We start from the raw sequence: 16,496 nt of genomic DNA on the forward strand, positions 1-16,496 counted from the left end.
AACGGTGTCTTTTGTACATTTAATCAGAACTGGGCCTTTTGTGTATTTAATCAGAACTGTGTCTTGTGTACATTTAATCAGAACTGGGCCTTGTATGCATTTAATCAGAACTGTGTCTTGTGTACATTTAATCAGAACTGGGCCTTGTATGCATTTAATCAGAACTGTGTCTTGTGTACATTTAATCAGAACTGTGTCTTGTGTGCATTTAATCAGAACTGGGCCTTTTGTGTATTTAATCAGAACTGTGTCTTGTGTGCATTTAATCAGAACTGTGTCTTGTGTACATTTAATCAGAACTGTGTCTTGTGTACATTTAATCAGAACTGTGTCTTTTGTACATTTAATCAGAACTGGGCCTTTTGTGTATTTAATCAGAACTGTGTCTTGTGTACATTTAATCAGAACTGGGCCTTGTATGCATTTAATCAGAACTGTGTCTTGTGTACATTTAATCAGAACTGTGTCTTGTGTGCATTTAATCAGAACTGGGCCTTTTGTGTATTTAATCAGAATTGTGTCTTGTGTGCATTTAATCAGAACTGAGCCTTGTGTGCATTTAATCAGAACTGGGCCTTGTGTGCATTTAATCAGAACTGAGCCTTTTGTGCATTTAATCAGAACTGAGCCTTTTGTGCATTTAATCAGAACTGGGCCTTGTGTGCATTTAATCAGAACTGGGTCATGTGTGTATTTAATCAGAACTGAGCCTTGTGTACATTTAATCAGAACTGGGCCTTGTGTGCATTTAATTAGAACTGGGTCATGTGTGCATTTAATCAGAACTGAGCCTTGTGTACATTTAATCAGAACGGTGTCTTGTGTATATTTAATCAGAACTGGGCCTTGTGTGCATTTAATCAGAACGGTGTCTTGTGTACATTTAATCAGAACTGAGCCTTGTGTACATTTAATCAGAACTGTGTCTTGTGTACATTTAATCAGAACTGTGTCTTGTGTACATTTAATCAGAACTGAGCCTTGTGTGCATTTAATCAGAACTGGGCCTTGTGTGCATTTAATCAGAACTGAGCCATGTGTACATTTAATCAGAACTGTGTCTTGTGTACATTTAATCAGAACTGGGCCTTGTGTGCATTTTATCAGAACTGGGTCATGTGTGCATTTAATCAGAACTGAGCCTTGTGTGCATTTAATCAGAACTGGGCCTTTTGTGTATTTAATCAGAACTGAGCCTTGTGTGCACCTAATCAGAACTGGGCCTTTTGTGTATTTAATCAGAACTGGGCCTTTTGTGTATTTAATCAGAACTGGGCCTTGTGTGCATTTAATCAGAACTGTGTCTTGTGTACATTTAATCAGAACTGGGCCTTGTGTGCATTTAATCAGAACTGGGTCATGTGTGCATTTAATCAGAACTGGGCCTTTTGTGTATTTAATCAGAACTGTGTCTTGTGTGCATTTAATCAGAACTGTGTCTTGTGTACATTTAATCAGAACGGTGTCTTGTGTACATTTAATCAGAACGGTGTCTTTTGTACATTTAATCAGAACTGGGCCTTTTGTGTATTTAATCAGAACTGTGTCTTGTGTACATTTAATCAGAACTGGGCCTTGTATGCATTTAATCAGAACTGTGTCTTGTGTACATTTAATCAGAACTGGGCCTTGTATGCATTTAATCAGAACTGTGTCTTGTGTACATTTAATCAGAACTGTGTCTTGTGTGCATTTAATCAGAACTGGGCCTTTTGTGTATTTAATCAGAACTGTGTCTTGTGTGCATTTAATCAGAACTGTGTCTTGTGTACATTTAATCAGAACGGTGTCTTGTGTACATTTAATCAGAACGGTGTCTTTTGTACATTTAATCAGAACTGGGCCTTTTGTGTATTTAATCAGAACTGTGTCTTGTGTACATTTAATCAGAACTGGGCCTTGTATGCATTTAATCAGAACTGTGTCTTGTGTACATTTAATCAGAACTGTGTCTTGTGTGCATTTAATCAGAACTGGGCCTTTTGTGTATTTAATCAGAATTGTGTCTTGTGTGCATTTAATCAGAACTGAGCCTTGTGTGCATTTAATCAGAACTGGGCCTTGTGTGCATTTAATCAGAACTGAGCCTTTTGTGCATTTAATCAGAACTGAGCCTTTTGTGCATTTAATCAGAACTGAGCCTTTTGTGCATTTAATCAGAACTGGGCCTTGTGTGCATTTAATCAGAACTGGGTCATGTGTGTATTTAATCAGAACTGAGCCTTGTGTACATTTAATCAGAACTGGGCCTTGTGTGCATTTAATTAGAACTGGGTCATGTGTGCATTTAATCAGAACTGAGCCTTGTGTACATTTAATCAGAACGGTGTCTTGTGTATATTTAATCAGAACTGGGCCTTGTGTGCATTTAATCAGAACGGTGTCTTGTGTACATTTAATCAGAACTGAGCCTTGTGTACATTTAATCAGAACTGTGTCTTGTGTACATTTAATCAGAACTGTGTCTTGTGTACATTTAATCAGAACTGAGCCTTGTGTGCATTTAATCAGAACTGGGCCTTGTGTGCATTTAATCAGAACTGAGCCATGTGTACATTTAATCAGAACTGTGTCTTGTGTACATTTAATCAGAACTGGGCCTTGTGTGCATTTTATCAGAACTGGGTCATGTGTGCATTTAATCAGAACTGAGCCTTGTGTGCATTTAATCAGAACTGGGCCTTTTGTGTATTTAATCAGAACTGAGCCTTGTGTGCACCTAATCAGAACTGGGCCTTTTGTGTATTTAATCAGAACTGGGCCTTTTGTGTATTTAATCAGAACTGGGCCTTGTGTGCATTTAATCAGAACTGTGTCTTGTGTACATTTAATCAGAACTGGGCCTTGTGTGCATTTAATCAGAACTGGGTCATGTGTGCATTTAATCAGAACTGAGCCTTGTGTGCATTTAATCAGAACTAAGCCTTGTGTGCATTTAATCAGAACTGTGTCTTGTGTACATTTAATGAGAACTGAGCCTTGTGTGCATTTAATCAGAACTGGGCCTTTTGTGCATTTAATCAGAACTGAGCCTTGTGTACATTTAATCAGAACTGGGCCTCGTGTACATTTAATCAGAACTGTGTTTTGTGTACATTTAATCAGTTCAAGAACGTTTTCCAGTAATGGCAGTGAGTGAGTAAATATGTTTCTGTTACCTGTGTAAGAAGTGGGTGAGAAAATGTGTCTTGGACTTGAGTAACTCTGCTTTAAAGCCTGTTACACCCTGAACATGTACATAAACGTGAACAAAACCAGGACTTCTTGGTAACCGGGAAACCGTTGCAGTCACATGACATTGAAGCATGCGCATTCAGGAGCGGTAGCGGGCACGGATTCAAACGCTACCGTTAGAAGCGGGTCAATAATGTTGACTGTTTGTTTTCAGTTATAAACAAATCTCACAAATGACTTGACAAACAGTTACTGGTAAGTTTTTCCAAGACAACATTCTCCAAATTACTACCTAATCTGTAGCATTATTATTTATGGTAGCTGAATAACGAGTTTAACTTACAGGACGTTAGCCTCATAACTTAGCCAAGCAAAACAAAAAACAAAACATGTTAGGGTACATGCCAGCTAACATGTAGACATGTTAGGGTACATGCCAGCTAACATGTAGACATGTTAGGGTACATGCCAGCTAACATGTAGACATGTTAGGGTACATGCCAGCTAACATGTAGACATGTTAGGGTACATGCCAGCTAACATGTAGACATGTTAGGGTACATGCTAGCTAACATGTAGACATGTTAGGGTACATGCCAGCTAACATGTAGACATGTTAGGGTACATGCCAGCTAACATGTAGACATGTTAGGGTACATGCCAGCTAACATGGAAACTTGTTAGGGTACATGCCAGCTAACATGGAAACTTGTTAGGGTACATGCCAGCTAACGCAAGGATACATGTAAGCTAAAATGTAAACATGTTAGGATACATGTAAGATAAAATGTAAACATGTTAGGATACATGCAAGCTAAAATGTAAACATGTTCGATAATGCTAGGTTACCAGGGTTACCAGCTGCCTGTCCAGAAAATTAGCTAGCGTTAGTGAATGTAAGTCATTCTGACGATTCTTTAAAACCACACCAACTGATTTAATTTAAACTACAAACATTAGCTAGATGGCTACCTAAGTATCAAGTTATCTAGGTCAGGTTTTTAGTTCGTATTGTAACGTTCCTAATGTTATAATTTATCCTCTTACTTTTAGATTTAACTGACGGTTTTATCCAAAGCGACGTACAGTTATGTCTGAACACAACTTGAGTAATTGAGGTTTAAGGGTCTTGCTCAGGGGCCCAACAGTGGCAACTTGAAGGTGGTGGGACTTGAACTGGCAACCTTCTGATTAGTAGTTGAGTACGTTAACTACTGGCCTGATGGTTTAAACCAACTCTTTTTTTTTACCTACAGATACACTACTCTGATAATGGAGATCTCTGCTCTTCTGCGCTGATCATGATCTCTGGGGACCTGACCTCTGGGGTCAGTCTCCTGTCTCCAGAATCAACAGTCACCTCATTGCTGGCTAGTTCCGGACGACTGCGAAGTTCGTTGCACCCTGAGCCAGCCTGTACAATTAAATACAAAAACAGACGTTACGATTCAGCCACCCAGGCTCTGGATGCATACATCGCAGATTTCCAGCAGAGCCTGCATGCCTCTGCCACCTCAGTAGGAGAGCTTGAATTTCCCAAGGAACCCAGCACACCTGACCTGCTTCACGTTGGATACAGAAACAGAGATGGTGGGTTGCATTACTTTAAAAAAATTACATTGCATTATGAGAGTCTTATATCACCTTTTTCTGTTGATACAAGGTTTATCATAAAGTGTTTATATAATGGTTAGAATGTGCAACTCAGAATGAGTTCAGTTTTATTTATATTTGTCTTGTTTTACTCATCATTGCAAATAATAGAATGTTGGCTGTATGTGGGATGGTCTGTACTCTGTGTGTGGTGTTGGATGTAAGTGTGGGATGGTCTGTGCTCCGTGTGTGGTTCTGGATGTAAATGTGGGATGGTCCGTGCACGGTGTGTGGTGTTGGATGTAAATGTGGGATGGTCCGTGCTCAGTGTGTGGTGTTGGATGTAAGTGTGGGATGGTCCGTGCTCGGTGTGTGGTTCTGGATGTAAGTGTGGGATGGTCCGTGCTTGGTGTGTAGTGTTGGATGTAAGTGCAGGAGGGTCTGTGCTCGGTGTGTGGTGTTGGCTGTAAGTGTGGGATGGTCTGTGCTCGGTGTGGTTTGAGTTTTCCTTTCTCCCTTCCTTTGCTGTGGCAGTTCTAAAGGACAGTCTGTCAGACAGAGAGCTCAATCTTCTGCACTTCACAACCTCTGACCATCACAGCGTGACCACCGATGACCTCCTGCTGCTCCCCTGCGACGGCTCGCTACCTGTGACCTGTACCTCAGCCGCCCTGTCCCGGTCAGGAGGCCATCTGCGCGGATGCAGTGTTAACTCTAGCTTCTGGTCTCGCTCCAGGCCTAGTGGTGTTGTGAAGGGATCGCTCCATTGTTGCCCTGCCACTCTGCGCAGTCCGTGCAGGGCTCGGGCCTTGGGGAGAGAGAGGCCGCTGTGCGTGGATGACCTGCTGACATCCCAGCATGGACCTCCCCTTCTCACCACTCCTCTGACTACAAAGATGGATCCTCCAGCCTCTCGGGCATGTCGCCACCTCCCCAGGTGGATCACAAGTCACAAGTCCGAGATGGACTTTTCCGGGGTGACCAGCATTCCTGACCTCAGGTATCCTGCCTGGCTCAGTGAATGCCACATTCCCACAGAAGCTCAGGCTGGCACTCCATCTGCTTCCTCTTGGGTCAGTGAGTTGGAGCGGAACACCAACGATGGTCAGTGGGAGACTAAAGGCAGTGAGCAAGCCACGTTGCGGGAGCTGAGGCTGCAGTTTGCAGAAACACTGGTAGCAGCCGAGAATGGTGGTGTGTCAGACGAATCACGGGAACCTTTCAGAGGTCTGTATTAGAGGTCTGTGACTGTCTGTATTAGACGTCTAATGTTGGATCTACTCCTAATAAGTGAATAAAAAGAAATCACGTTGTCTTGGTCATATGATTACATCACCAAATAAGAGATTTGTAGAAATCCTGCTAAAATCCTGGCAGCTCTGGGTGGGTTTGAGCAGTTGTGTTCACTCGATGTTACGCCAAGTCGACTCACTGATTGGATAGCCCCTTTCCTCAGGTGACAGGATAGGCTTCCTGATCCAAAGGGCGGAGCAGGTGCTGAACTCTCCCTCTCTGGGCCTCCGCAGTTCCACCAAAGAGCAGCAGGACAGTTCAGGGACGGAGGAACTGCTAAACACCGAGCGCTCGTGGGAGAATCCTCCAGTCACATTGTGAGTGAGTTTATTCTCCAAATTATAAGGAAGATAACTCTCACATTAACACTACCTGAACTCTATTTCAAAGCACTAGATTTTCAAACCTTAACTTTCAAAGGTACTGTTCTGGCTAGTGTGCAGAGATTTTACTTTCATTATTGACTTTGCAGTAAGTCACCAGTGCCAGTAGGTGGTGCTGAAGAACATCTAACCACTGAAGAACTTCCAGAGGACACAATAGAGAAGGTAAGTAGAACTCACACTGTGACTGTAGTAGATACTAAGCCAGCATCTCCTCAGCGTCTGGTGTTCAAAGTCACATCAGTTCATATCTGACCCTCTTTTTTCACTGGGCCACCCAGTCCACAGGCTCCTGGTCATCAGGCTACAGCAGCAGGAAACACCCAGGTCCCGTTGAGGCCCTCAAACAGATGCTATTCACTCTTCAGGCTGTGGAGCAAAGGGAGACACAGCAGGAAGACACCAGGGACAACAGCAGGATGGAACAGACTGCTCCAAGCTCACTAACACGGGCTGAGCGCAGACAGACGCAAGAGGTGTGTACAAAATCACCACATACCTGAGAGATATGGTGATCTACATGTCTGATCTCTCTGGTTCAGACCAGACTGTAGCACTAAAATGTCTGGTCTCTCTCTGGTTCAGACCAGACTGTAACATTGAGACCAGACATGTTGGTGCTACAGTCTGGTCTGAACCAGAGAGAGACCAGACATACTAGTGCTACAGTCTGGTCTGAACCAAACATGTCCGGTCTCTCTCTGGTTCAGACCAGACTGTAACATTGAGACCAGACATGTTGGTGCTACAGTCTGGTCTGAACCAGAGAGAGACCAGACATACTAGTGCTACAGTCTGGTCTGAACCAAACATGTCCGGTCTCTCTCTGGTTCAGACCAGACCGTAGTACTAACGTGGCTGGTCTCTCTCTGGTTCAGACCAGACCATAGCACTAACGTAGCTGGTCGCCCTCTGGTTCTTTTCCCAGGTTCCTCAGGCGGGTAGTGAGTACGAGTCAGCTTTTGGTGGCCAGTCGCTGAAGAGGTCAGCAAACAGCACTGTGCTTTTTTACTTTAACCAGGCATTCAGAACATATATTCTTATTTACAAAGACAGTCTGACCTGGCAACCTGAGACAACAGGACATACAGAAGTGAATTAAAAAACCCACATGACTAGCAGGCTAATGATCTATAAATCTGTCATTTAATAAAAAAAAAAAAAGCTATCAGACTAATAATCTATAAATCATTTATTAGAAAAGTGTATCATGTGTCACTGAGATATCACTGAGTTTGTCTCTCTTGCCTGTTGGACTATAGAGCTCTTCATCACCTTGGAAGACTGAAAAGCCTCGTGGATGAAATGAGTGAGAGGAAGTCTGTAGAGCTGCAGCAAGACATTTAGTGCAGAGCTGACTGGCCTCTGAGGAGGGCACACACTAGAGCTGCTCCACCTGGTCAGGACTGGTCTTAATGCAGGGGTTAGGTTTAGCAGTGTAGCAGCATGAAAAAGGTGTGTGTGTAAACTTGACCTAAATTAAGAAACTGCAGTAATGTGATAATGTTGTAGCAGTTACACAAAGACATAAGTGTGTGTGTGTTTGTGTATAATGTCACAAGGTTTGATGTAAGTGTAAACATTCCTTTATTTATTTGACAGCAACAGTCGTGCCTCATGAAGAGTGCTCAAGCAGGTTTGGTTAACAATGCTGTTAAACATTCTGGGTGTTTGTGGTGTGTTATTTTAATTAAAGCTCAACCATCTGTTTTAATGTTGAATTTCAGTGCTTAATTTGTAGTCAAACACTGTAAATAATACTAAATAAAATGGGTTAGGGTTATTCACTGTGGAATAATATGGGGTAAATAATACTAAATAAAACAGGATAGGGTTATTATGGTTTATACCCACTATACATGTACCCAGGGATTATAGTAAATATTTGGTCAGTGTACTTTTGTTCCCCTTAGTGTTTTACTCCCATAAATAAAAAAATCCCTTTTGTCATTTCAGATAATAAAGGAGACCTAGTTGTGGTTTATTGAGCTCATTTCAGATACTAAAGGAGACCTAGTTGAAGTTTATTGAGCTGATTTCAGATACTAAAGGAGACCTAGTTGAAGTTTATCGAGCTGATCTGCCTCACACTCGTTGGGCTTCAGATCCTTTGCCTGAGTGTCTGGATCCACAGGCAGAGAGCTCACTGCTCTACGAGCCTCAGCGCAGCACCAATGAATCGGCTATCCTGCCTTCCTCTGATCCTCCTCGTGGCCTGCTGGGGCACGGAGAACCCAGCGGAGTATCAGCAGGCCCTACCACTCGGTGCTGATCATGGACAACGGCCAGCGCTGGGGAACGTGGGGACTGAAGGATAGAAGCCCATCGGCTTCTATGCCGCAGGTTTCAGCCTTAAGGTGAGTGGGCTGGTCTCTTTGATTTAAAGAAAACAAACACAATCCGTCCACTAGATGGTGCTAGTAGAGCTAAACACAATCCGTCCACTAGATGGTGCTAGTAGAGCTAAACACAATCCGTCCACTAGATGGTGCTAGTAGAGCTAAACACAATCCGTCCACTAGATGGTGCTAGTAAATCTAAACGCAATCCGTCCACTAGATGGTGCTAGTAGATCTAAACACAATCCGTCCACTGGATGGTGCTAGTAGATCTAAACACAATCCGTCCACTAGATGGTGCTAGTAGAGCTAAACACAATCCGTCCACTAGATGGTGCTAGTAAATCTAAACGCAATCCGTCCACTAGATGGTGCTAGTAGATCTAAACACAATCCGTCCACTGGATGGTGCTAGTAGATCTAAACACAATCCGTCCACTAGATGGTGCTAGTAGATCTAAACACAATCCGTCCACTAGATGGTGCTAGTAGATCTAAACACAATCCGTCCACTAGATGGTGCCATTATCTCTGAACTTCAGCTGAAGCCTAAATACCTGGGAACGTATAATGCTTTCTGGTGCTGTATTCTATACAGACGTTTTTAGATGTGACTTAAATGAAAAAAATATTTATACTGCAGAAAAAAACTAACAAATTTAACATTTTGTTAAATGATGTTATTTTACGTAACACTGATGTGTTTTCAGGTAGCAAGCTACTGGGCGTCTCTGGTAATAGGTGATAACATTGCTCTGTGGAGTTTGCCTTCACTGTGTTGACACATCCAAAAGTACATCAGACCCTACACTAACTATGGCACTGTACAATCTGATACAGGCAGGTGAGAGGTATACAGAATCAGACCCTACACTGCTATGCCACTGTACAGTCTGATATATGCATGTATAATTAGATAATAAAATGTACTAGATAACTAGTGTAAAGATGACACTGGTTTACTTTTGACCATGGACCAGATTTAATAACAACAATGCCAGTCATAACTAAACTTGAACTGAGTAAATTAGCTTTTCTGGATTCTTCTTTGTTTGCATGTAATCTTGTAAGTAGAAAACAGTCACTCTACAAACACATCGAATTTCCTTCTGTTTTGTGTAACCTTTTCAGCTTTTATTATGGTTTTACATGACTGTGAACAGGACCTGGGTCTAATGCTCAGCGTTGTGTTGGTGTTTCATCAGATGGGGAAAATGGACCGATATCAAATGGTGCAAGTCTGGTATGCTAATGAGTTTACAGCTTCATGTGGAACCTTTCCAAGGAACCTGGGACGATACTGCTGCAAACAACATAAAGTACTAATCCCCAGTTCACAAACACTCGCTTTTCTTCTATAATGCCACTTTTTACAATCTACTGTTTTCTCCAATACGATCTCCACTGACTCTTGCACTAATGTGGGCTTGATTATTACTGGACGTTAAATCTCTGCCAGGTTCAAGTGCAGTGGAGGGGAGGAGCTTCAGGGGTCAGGCACTGCCTGGGGCTCCTGGAGTTACACATGTGCAGGTAAAGGAGTGTGTGGCATCGAGACCATAGTGGAGGAGCCACGTGGCCTTGCAGACGACACCGCGCTCAACGACGCTTGGCTCTACTGTTGTGATTAAACTTTAAAAGGTACTCAAATCCTGTGTGTCAAAAGTTTTATTAAACACATTCAGTAAACAGTGCGTAAACTTAGTTCCGTACATTTTGTATAAGGTTTGAGTTTATTTTCACTAAACTGAGCCTAGGTTTCTGTGGATCTGATTCTGTGTGCTCCAGGTGCTGCCTGATGTTTAACTGATGCAGAATAAAATGAAAACCCAGTCCAGATGACATTTCCCCTCAGTCTTCTGTCTGTTTCCCTTTCCTTGCCTCTCTATGAATATATCAATAAAAAGTTAACCCAAATGTTAATAAAATTACGGCCATGAAATAAAGCAAGGCAATACAGTCACTGCTCCTACCGTAAATACACAGTCAGTGCTCCTACCGTAAATACACAGTCACTGCTCCCATCACAAATTCTCCTATTGGCTGCATGTGGTAGCTTTGGGTTAACCCTAAGCCAAATAATCTCTGGTTAGCAGTGGGTTAACCCTAAACCAAATAATTGCTGGTTAGCAGTGGGTTAACCCTAACCCAAATAATCGCTGGTTAGCAGTGGGTTAACCCTAAACCAAATAATTGCTGGTTAGCAGTGGGTTAACCCTAACCCAAATAATCTCTGGTTAGCAGTGGGTTAACCCTAACCCAAATAAAGTCTGGTTAGCAGTGGGTTAACCCTAACCCAAATAATGTCTGGTTAGCAGTGGGTTAACCCTAAACCAAATAATCTCTGGTCCTCAGGACACCAGATGGCTAATATTTCACAGTATGCCTGAACCAGGCATTCAGACTGTTTAATGGATTGACTCAAGTATGTTGTAAAACAGGATATGGCAAAAATGTGGATGTTCAGGTGTGTTCAGAGGACAGCTTTGAGAAACTCTGGCACCTTACATATCTAGGGCACTTTTACGTCATTATAAATTCTGAGCTCAAAGAATCACAAACTTGTTAGATTGGTCAATCCCCTGCACAGTATCTTAATTTTTGAAACACATGAATGTTTACAGTACTACTAACTCTTCACATTGCCTAGTGAGGGAGGTGTAGAAGAACAAAACATTGTTAGTTTTCTCTCACATAACTTTTGCATTTTAAAAGTTAAGATTTAAACCCCCCACTAGTAGCATGAGAAACCAGTTTAACTACTTTCATGTAACCGTCAAAACAAGACTGTATGTGATAATCACGTGAATGTTCAGGGTGAAAACATTTTACCATAAGTGTGCAAAGTGCTGAAATATATTTGCACTCATCATTACGCTTACTGTACCCACAGTGTAATCTTCAAGATCAAGCACATGCATGGGAAGGACAGCACTATGGCATAGTAGTTGGGAAGGTATACGCTTCCTTTGTGACCACATCTGTATGAGGATTATAATTATCTCCAGCATAAAAAACAAGTTTCAGTACCGTAAAGAAGAATGAAGAGAATACAGGGTGTTATCAAGGTAACTACATATCTTGTACCTCTTTAGTCACATTTAAAATAATAAAAAACTCACCCAAACATTTCAATTATTTGAAACTGTCATGATAACTTACTGACTTTGACTAATAGGAATTAATTTGTTTCACCATTATTCAGTAATTGTTACTATCAGAAGTAACTGAAAATTAGATAGCAGACATACTTGAAAATATCTGAAATAGCTGAAAATGTTACTGTAAATGTGTAAATTTTCCAAAAAAGTTTTTGAACAGTTTTTAAAAAATTGTAACATGTTTATTGGGTGTTATTGGGTGATGAGGTTATATTTTTGTCTTGGCCTAAATACAGACTACACTCTGGGGATGATTCGGATGAAACATTTACATGAAAACACACCTGAATCTAGTCATCAAGAATACAAGAATACCTGTAAAAGCTGTTCTGCAGGCTGGGATCTGGTGTTGAAGGTCTCTGTGAGGTCCTCAGTTATGTGTTAGCTGGTAGTGAAGGTCTCTGTGAGGTCCTCAGTTGTGTTTACTGATGTTGAAGGTCTCTGTGAGGTCCTCAGTTATGTGTTAGCTGGTAGTGTATGTTTCTGTGAGGTCCTCAGTTATGTGTTAGCTGGTAGTGAATGTCTCTGTGAGGTCCTCAGTTATGTGTTGGCTGGTAGTGAAGGTCTCTGTGAGGTGCTCAGTTATGTGTTGGCTGGTAGTGAAGGTCTCTGTGAGGTCCTCAGTTATGTGTTAGCTGGTAGTGAAGGTCTCTGTGAGGTCCTCAGTTGTGTTCACTGCTGTTGAAGGTCTCTGTGAGGTCCTCAGTTATGTGTTAACTGGTAGTGAAGGTCTCTGTGAGGTCCTCAGTTATGTGTTAGCTGGTAGTGTATGTTTCTGTGAGGTCCTCAGTTATGTGTTAGATGGTAGTGAATGTCTCTGTGAGGTCCTCAGTTATGTGTTGGCTGGTAGTGAAGGTCTCTGTGAGGTCCTCAGTTATGTGTTGGCTGGTAGTGAAGGTCTCTGTGAGGTCCTCAGTTATGTGTTAGATGGTAGTGAATGTCTCTGTGAGGTCCTCAGTTATGTGTTGGCTGGTAGTGAAGGTCTCTGTGAGGTCCTCAGTTATGTGTTAGCTGGTAGTGAAGGTCTCTGTGAGGTCCTCAGTTGTGTTCACTGCTGTTGAAGGTCTTTGTGAGGTCCTCAGTTATGTGTTAACTGGTAGTGAAGGTCTCTGTGAGGTCCTCAGTTGTGTTCACTGGTGGTGAAGGTCTCTGTGAAGCTGTGAAACTTCAGTGGATGGTGCTGGACATATTGCCTCAGTGTGGGTGGGATGGATGTCTTAACATCAGACATGACTAGCTTCTTGGCATACTTCAAAATGAACAGAGGTAGTAAATATTGAGTAAAAAAAAGGCTTGTACAGTCCCTCAGGAGTAAAGGTAGTGTATCCAAAATGAGGCAGAGTACCACTGACACAGTTATAGACACATCAACCAGGGTTATGGATAATGATAACTAGGTGAAAATGGATAACACTGAGAAGGGTAGCGCTGCAAAGGTGGAAGAAGGCTAATTAAGTTACTTAGTTTATAAGTCACTTAATGGAGAGTGGGAAGTCAAGTGGGTGAAGTGCTAAGATACTTTTGAGAGTTGTCAGCATAGACGTGGAATCTTAAACTATGTTGTTGCATGATGGATCTAAAGGGAGCATGTAGATGATAACTACAAGGAACCCAGAATAAAGCCTTGTGGGACACCCTATGAGACAGGTGAAATGTAGGATTAGATTTTGCTAATGAAAACATATTTTCTCCTCTCAGAGAGTTAAGAACCATGCAAAAGTAAATGTTTGGGTGAGACTGAAGATGGGACAGTAGGATATATTGTGATTGTACTGAAAGTACTGAGACCTAGAAGAACTAGAATTGTGCTGAGGCCAGTCTGCCATAATAGAGGTGGTTGTTAGCTGGCCTTAGAAGAGCCCTGTGTACTGTAGTGTGATAAAAAGTCTCACCCGAAAGGCTCAGAGAAATTGATAATGGAGTCTTTGTCATGATGTTCAACCTTTTCAAAAACCTTAGATTTAAGATGGATTAACTCACAGTAACTTAGTAGGTAGTGTCAAGATTGTGTGTGTTTCTTTAGAACTGAGGTAACAGCAGCAGGATTTCACAGGGAGAGGATTTAAAGCATGTTGGATTTTTCTATATGGGAACAGGGAGACAGGTTTTCAAAAGTGATGTATGTGCTGGATCATTAATATTTGAAGAATATTTAAATTAGCCCTATCATTAACTGGATTTCCATTGTTATCTTACTTTCTTATAGGGCACATTTGGATCTTAAATTCACCACCTACTGGAGTTCACCATTACACCACTCACCTCCTGGAGTTCAGTTACATGAATTTTTGCACAAAAATCTTTTCAAAAACCAAAAAGCCTCCTACTTTCTTTATACCACAGCAATGCCCAGTCAAAATTCAGACAAAGGTGAAGCGATACAGGCATCTGGGGAATCTAATTTTAAAAAAGCAGCTAAAAAAGCAAAAAAACAAGTTGACAATTTACTTCATGTCTCTCTCAACATCGCTGTAACTGGGGACTCAGGAGCAGGAAAGTCAACTTTTATCAATGCAATTAGAGGTCTGGAGGACGATGCTCAGGGTGCAGCCAAAACTGGAGTTACTGAGACCACTACAGAAGCAACCCCTTACCAACACCCCACAATGTCCAATGTGACGCTTTGGGACCTGCCTGGAATTGGAACCCCAAACTTCAAAGCAAAGACGTATCTTAAAGATGTGAAATTTGACACCTATGACTTCTTCATGATTATCTCATCAGAGAGATTCAGAGAGAATGACATCATGCTGGCCAAGCAGATTCAAAAGAAGAAGAAGCAGTTTTACTTCATTAGGTCAAAAGTAGACAACGATCTACGTGCTGAAGGAAGCAAAATAAGCTTCAGCACAGAGGAGATGCTGTCGAAAATCAAAACTAACTGTGAGGAGAACTTGAAGGAAATCAGAAATCCCAAAGTTTTCCTCATATCCTCCAAGGAATTTTGTGCAATTGACTTTGAGAAGCTTGTGGATACGCTGGTGTCGGAGCTTCCTCAACATAAGCAAAATGCATTACTGCAGTCTGTGCCTGTGAGCTCCATGGCGATGCTGGAGAAGAAAGTCCGCATGTTTGAGAAGGCAGCCTGGGCTGCAGCGTTCGTCTCAGGTGCAGTCGCAGTGGCGCCTGTACCTGGTCTCTCAGTAGCATGTGACGCAGGCATTTTACTGGCTTTCTTCACCAGGTGCTACTACTCCTTTGGCCTGGATGAAAAATCACTAGAAAAGCTCTCAGGACGCGTGGACAGACCGTCTCTGAGAGTCCTGATAAAGTCAAACCTTGTGTTGGCACTGGCAGCAGAATCAGCTGCCAGACAGGAAATCTCAGCCCTGGCTGGAGGGGCAGCAGTGGAGTATCTGTGCAGTCTGGTACCTGGGGCAGGCAGCGCTCTAGCAGCAGTGATATCGTTTGGCCTCACACACAGACTGCTGCAGAACGGGCTGAAAGAGCTGGCAAATACAGCGCGAACTGTGCTGAGAGAGGCAGGACTGCAGTAGTGAAATACACTGATGTGGAGAAAAGTACCCTAGATGTCACTAGTGAACTCTACATACCAGCATATTCCTATATCAATATAGCAGTCTGTTAGCATAGAAAAGGAATCGCTGTTGTTGAATACTCTGTTCAGAAATAGACAATTAGTGATCGATACTGTTTCTTTTATGAATTATAAAAAGCATTACAATTTGAGATGCTTTGATATTTGTAGTTTTAGGTTTTAGCTAAAAATCTTTGACCAACATAATTTCCCATAATGTCATATGAATTCTTTTTTGTTGTTCCACTCTCCAGTATGTTTTATAGTGAGATCAGGAACAGATTTTGAGGTGGTTTAGGAACTCATTATGGGTGTTGCAGTTTTTAATGACTCAGAACGTTCCTGCAGAGTGAATGATAGGAAGCCCAGAGTAATCTATGGCTACCGGAGTCTCACACTGCAATGTAAAAAGACAAAAATCTCTGGGTAAAGTCATAGCAGTAAAGTTCAAGGACAGCCTGCATGTGTGATCATCTGTAGCGTGGAACTGAAAACCCTTCACCCTTTGATAGTTGCTGTTACAGTGTAGATATAACTGGTAATATGACACTTGTTTTTATACTGGTTACCTAAAAGCTACTGCTATATTATTATTAGTGCTGTATTTGTGGAACTAATGTAATGATTCCACTTTTAGACTAAACTTTTATTTTGTGTTATTGCCTGAATAGCAGAAATGACTAAAAGCTCACAGTACCCCATTGGCCAATGTGATTGGTCTTCACTGAGAGGGGCGTGTCTCACTCACTGTAGCCACGCCCTCAGCATCATCCATGTTATACTCTGCTCCAGTCAGTTTGCCTCCTCTGAGTACTGACACTTTTTCAGGCCACACCTCACTTGGGTTAAGGTTAGAGCTTGGGTTAGGGTTAGAGCTTGGGTTAGGGTTAGAGCTTGGGTTAGGGTTAGAGCTTGGGTTAGGGTTAGAGCTTGGGTTAGGGTTAGAGCTTGGGTTAGGGTTAGAGCTTGGGTTATGGTTATGGTTAGAGCTTTGGTTATGGTTAGAGCTTTGGTT

The 16,496-nt window shown here is 42.0% G+C and overlaps 2 protein-coding genes across 3 annotated transcripts; both read left to right on the forward strand.

Moving 5' to 3' along the window:
* The first annotated feature begins 3,172 nt into the window (after window positions 1-3,172).
* On the forward strand, window positions 3,173-8,157 carry cunh18orf54 (chromosome unknown C18orf54 homolog). The gene is made up of 8 exons (XM_027032287.2): window positions 3,173-3,429; window positions 4,431-4,764; window positions 5,302-5,994; window positions 6,224-6,377; window positions 6,533-6,608; window positions 6,725-6,919; window positions 7,372-7,427; window positions 7,706-8,157. The coding sequence occupies exons 2-8, from the start codon at window positions 4,476-4,478 to the stop codon at window positions 7,788-7,790; spliced, it is 1,548 nt and encodes a 515-aa protein (XP_026888088.2). The 5' UTR covers window positions 3,173-3,429; window positions 4,431-4,475; the 3' UTR covers window positions 7,791-8,157.
* A 97-nt stretch (window positions 8,158-8,254) lies between these two features.
* On the forward strand, window positions 8,255-16,205 carry LOC113591680 (interferon-inducible GTPase 5-like). Of its 2 annotated transcripts, XM_027032290.2 has the most exons (6): window positions 8,255-8,800; window positions 9,493-9,633; window positions 9,988-10,101; window positions 10,242-10,423; window positions 11,676-11,850; window positions 14,150-16,205. In XM_027032290.2, the coding sequence occupies exon 6, from the start codon at window positions 14,289-14,291 to the stop codon at window positions 15,438-15,440; it is 1,152 nt and encodes a 383-aa protein (XP_026888091.2). In that variant the 5' UTR covers window positions 8,255-8,800; window positions 9,493-9,633; window positions 9,988-10,101; window positions 10,242-10,423; window positions 11,676-11,850; window positions 14,150-14,288; the 3' UTR covers window positions 15,441-16,205. The 2 variants fall into 2 exon arrangements, with proteins under 2 accessions (XP_026888091.2, XP_035379347.1); XM_035523454.1 differs by lacking the exons at window positions 8,255-8,800; window positions 9,493-9,633; window positions 9,988-10,101; window positions 10,242-10,423; window positions 11,676-11,850 and adding an exon at window positions 12,216-12,298.
* Window positions 16,206-16,496: the final 291 nt, after the last annotated feature.

This window comes from Electrophorus electricus, unplaced genomic scaffold (assembly GCF_013358815.1).
Source record: "Electrophorus electricus isolate fEleEle1 unplaced genomic scaffold, fEleEle1.pri S50, whole genome shotgun sequence".
In the NCBI taxonomy this organism is placed as follows: domain Eukaryota; kingdom Metazoa; phylum Chordata; class Actinopteri; order Gymnotiformes; family Gymnotidae; genus Electrophorus; species Electrophorus electricus.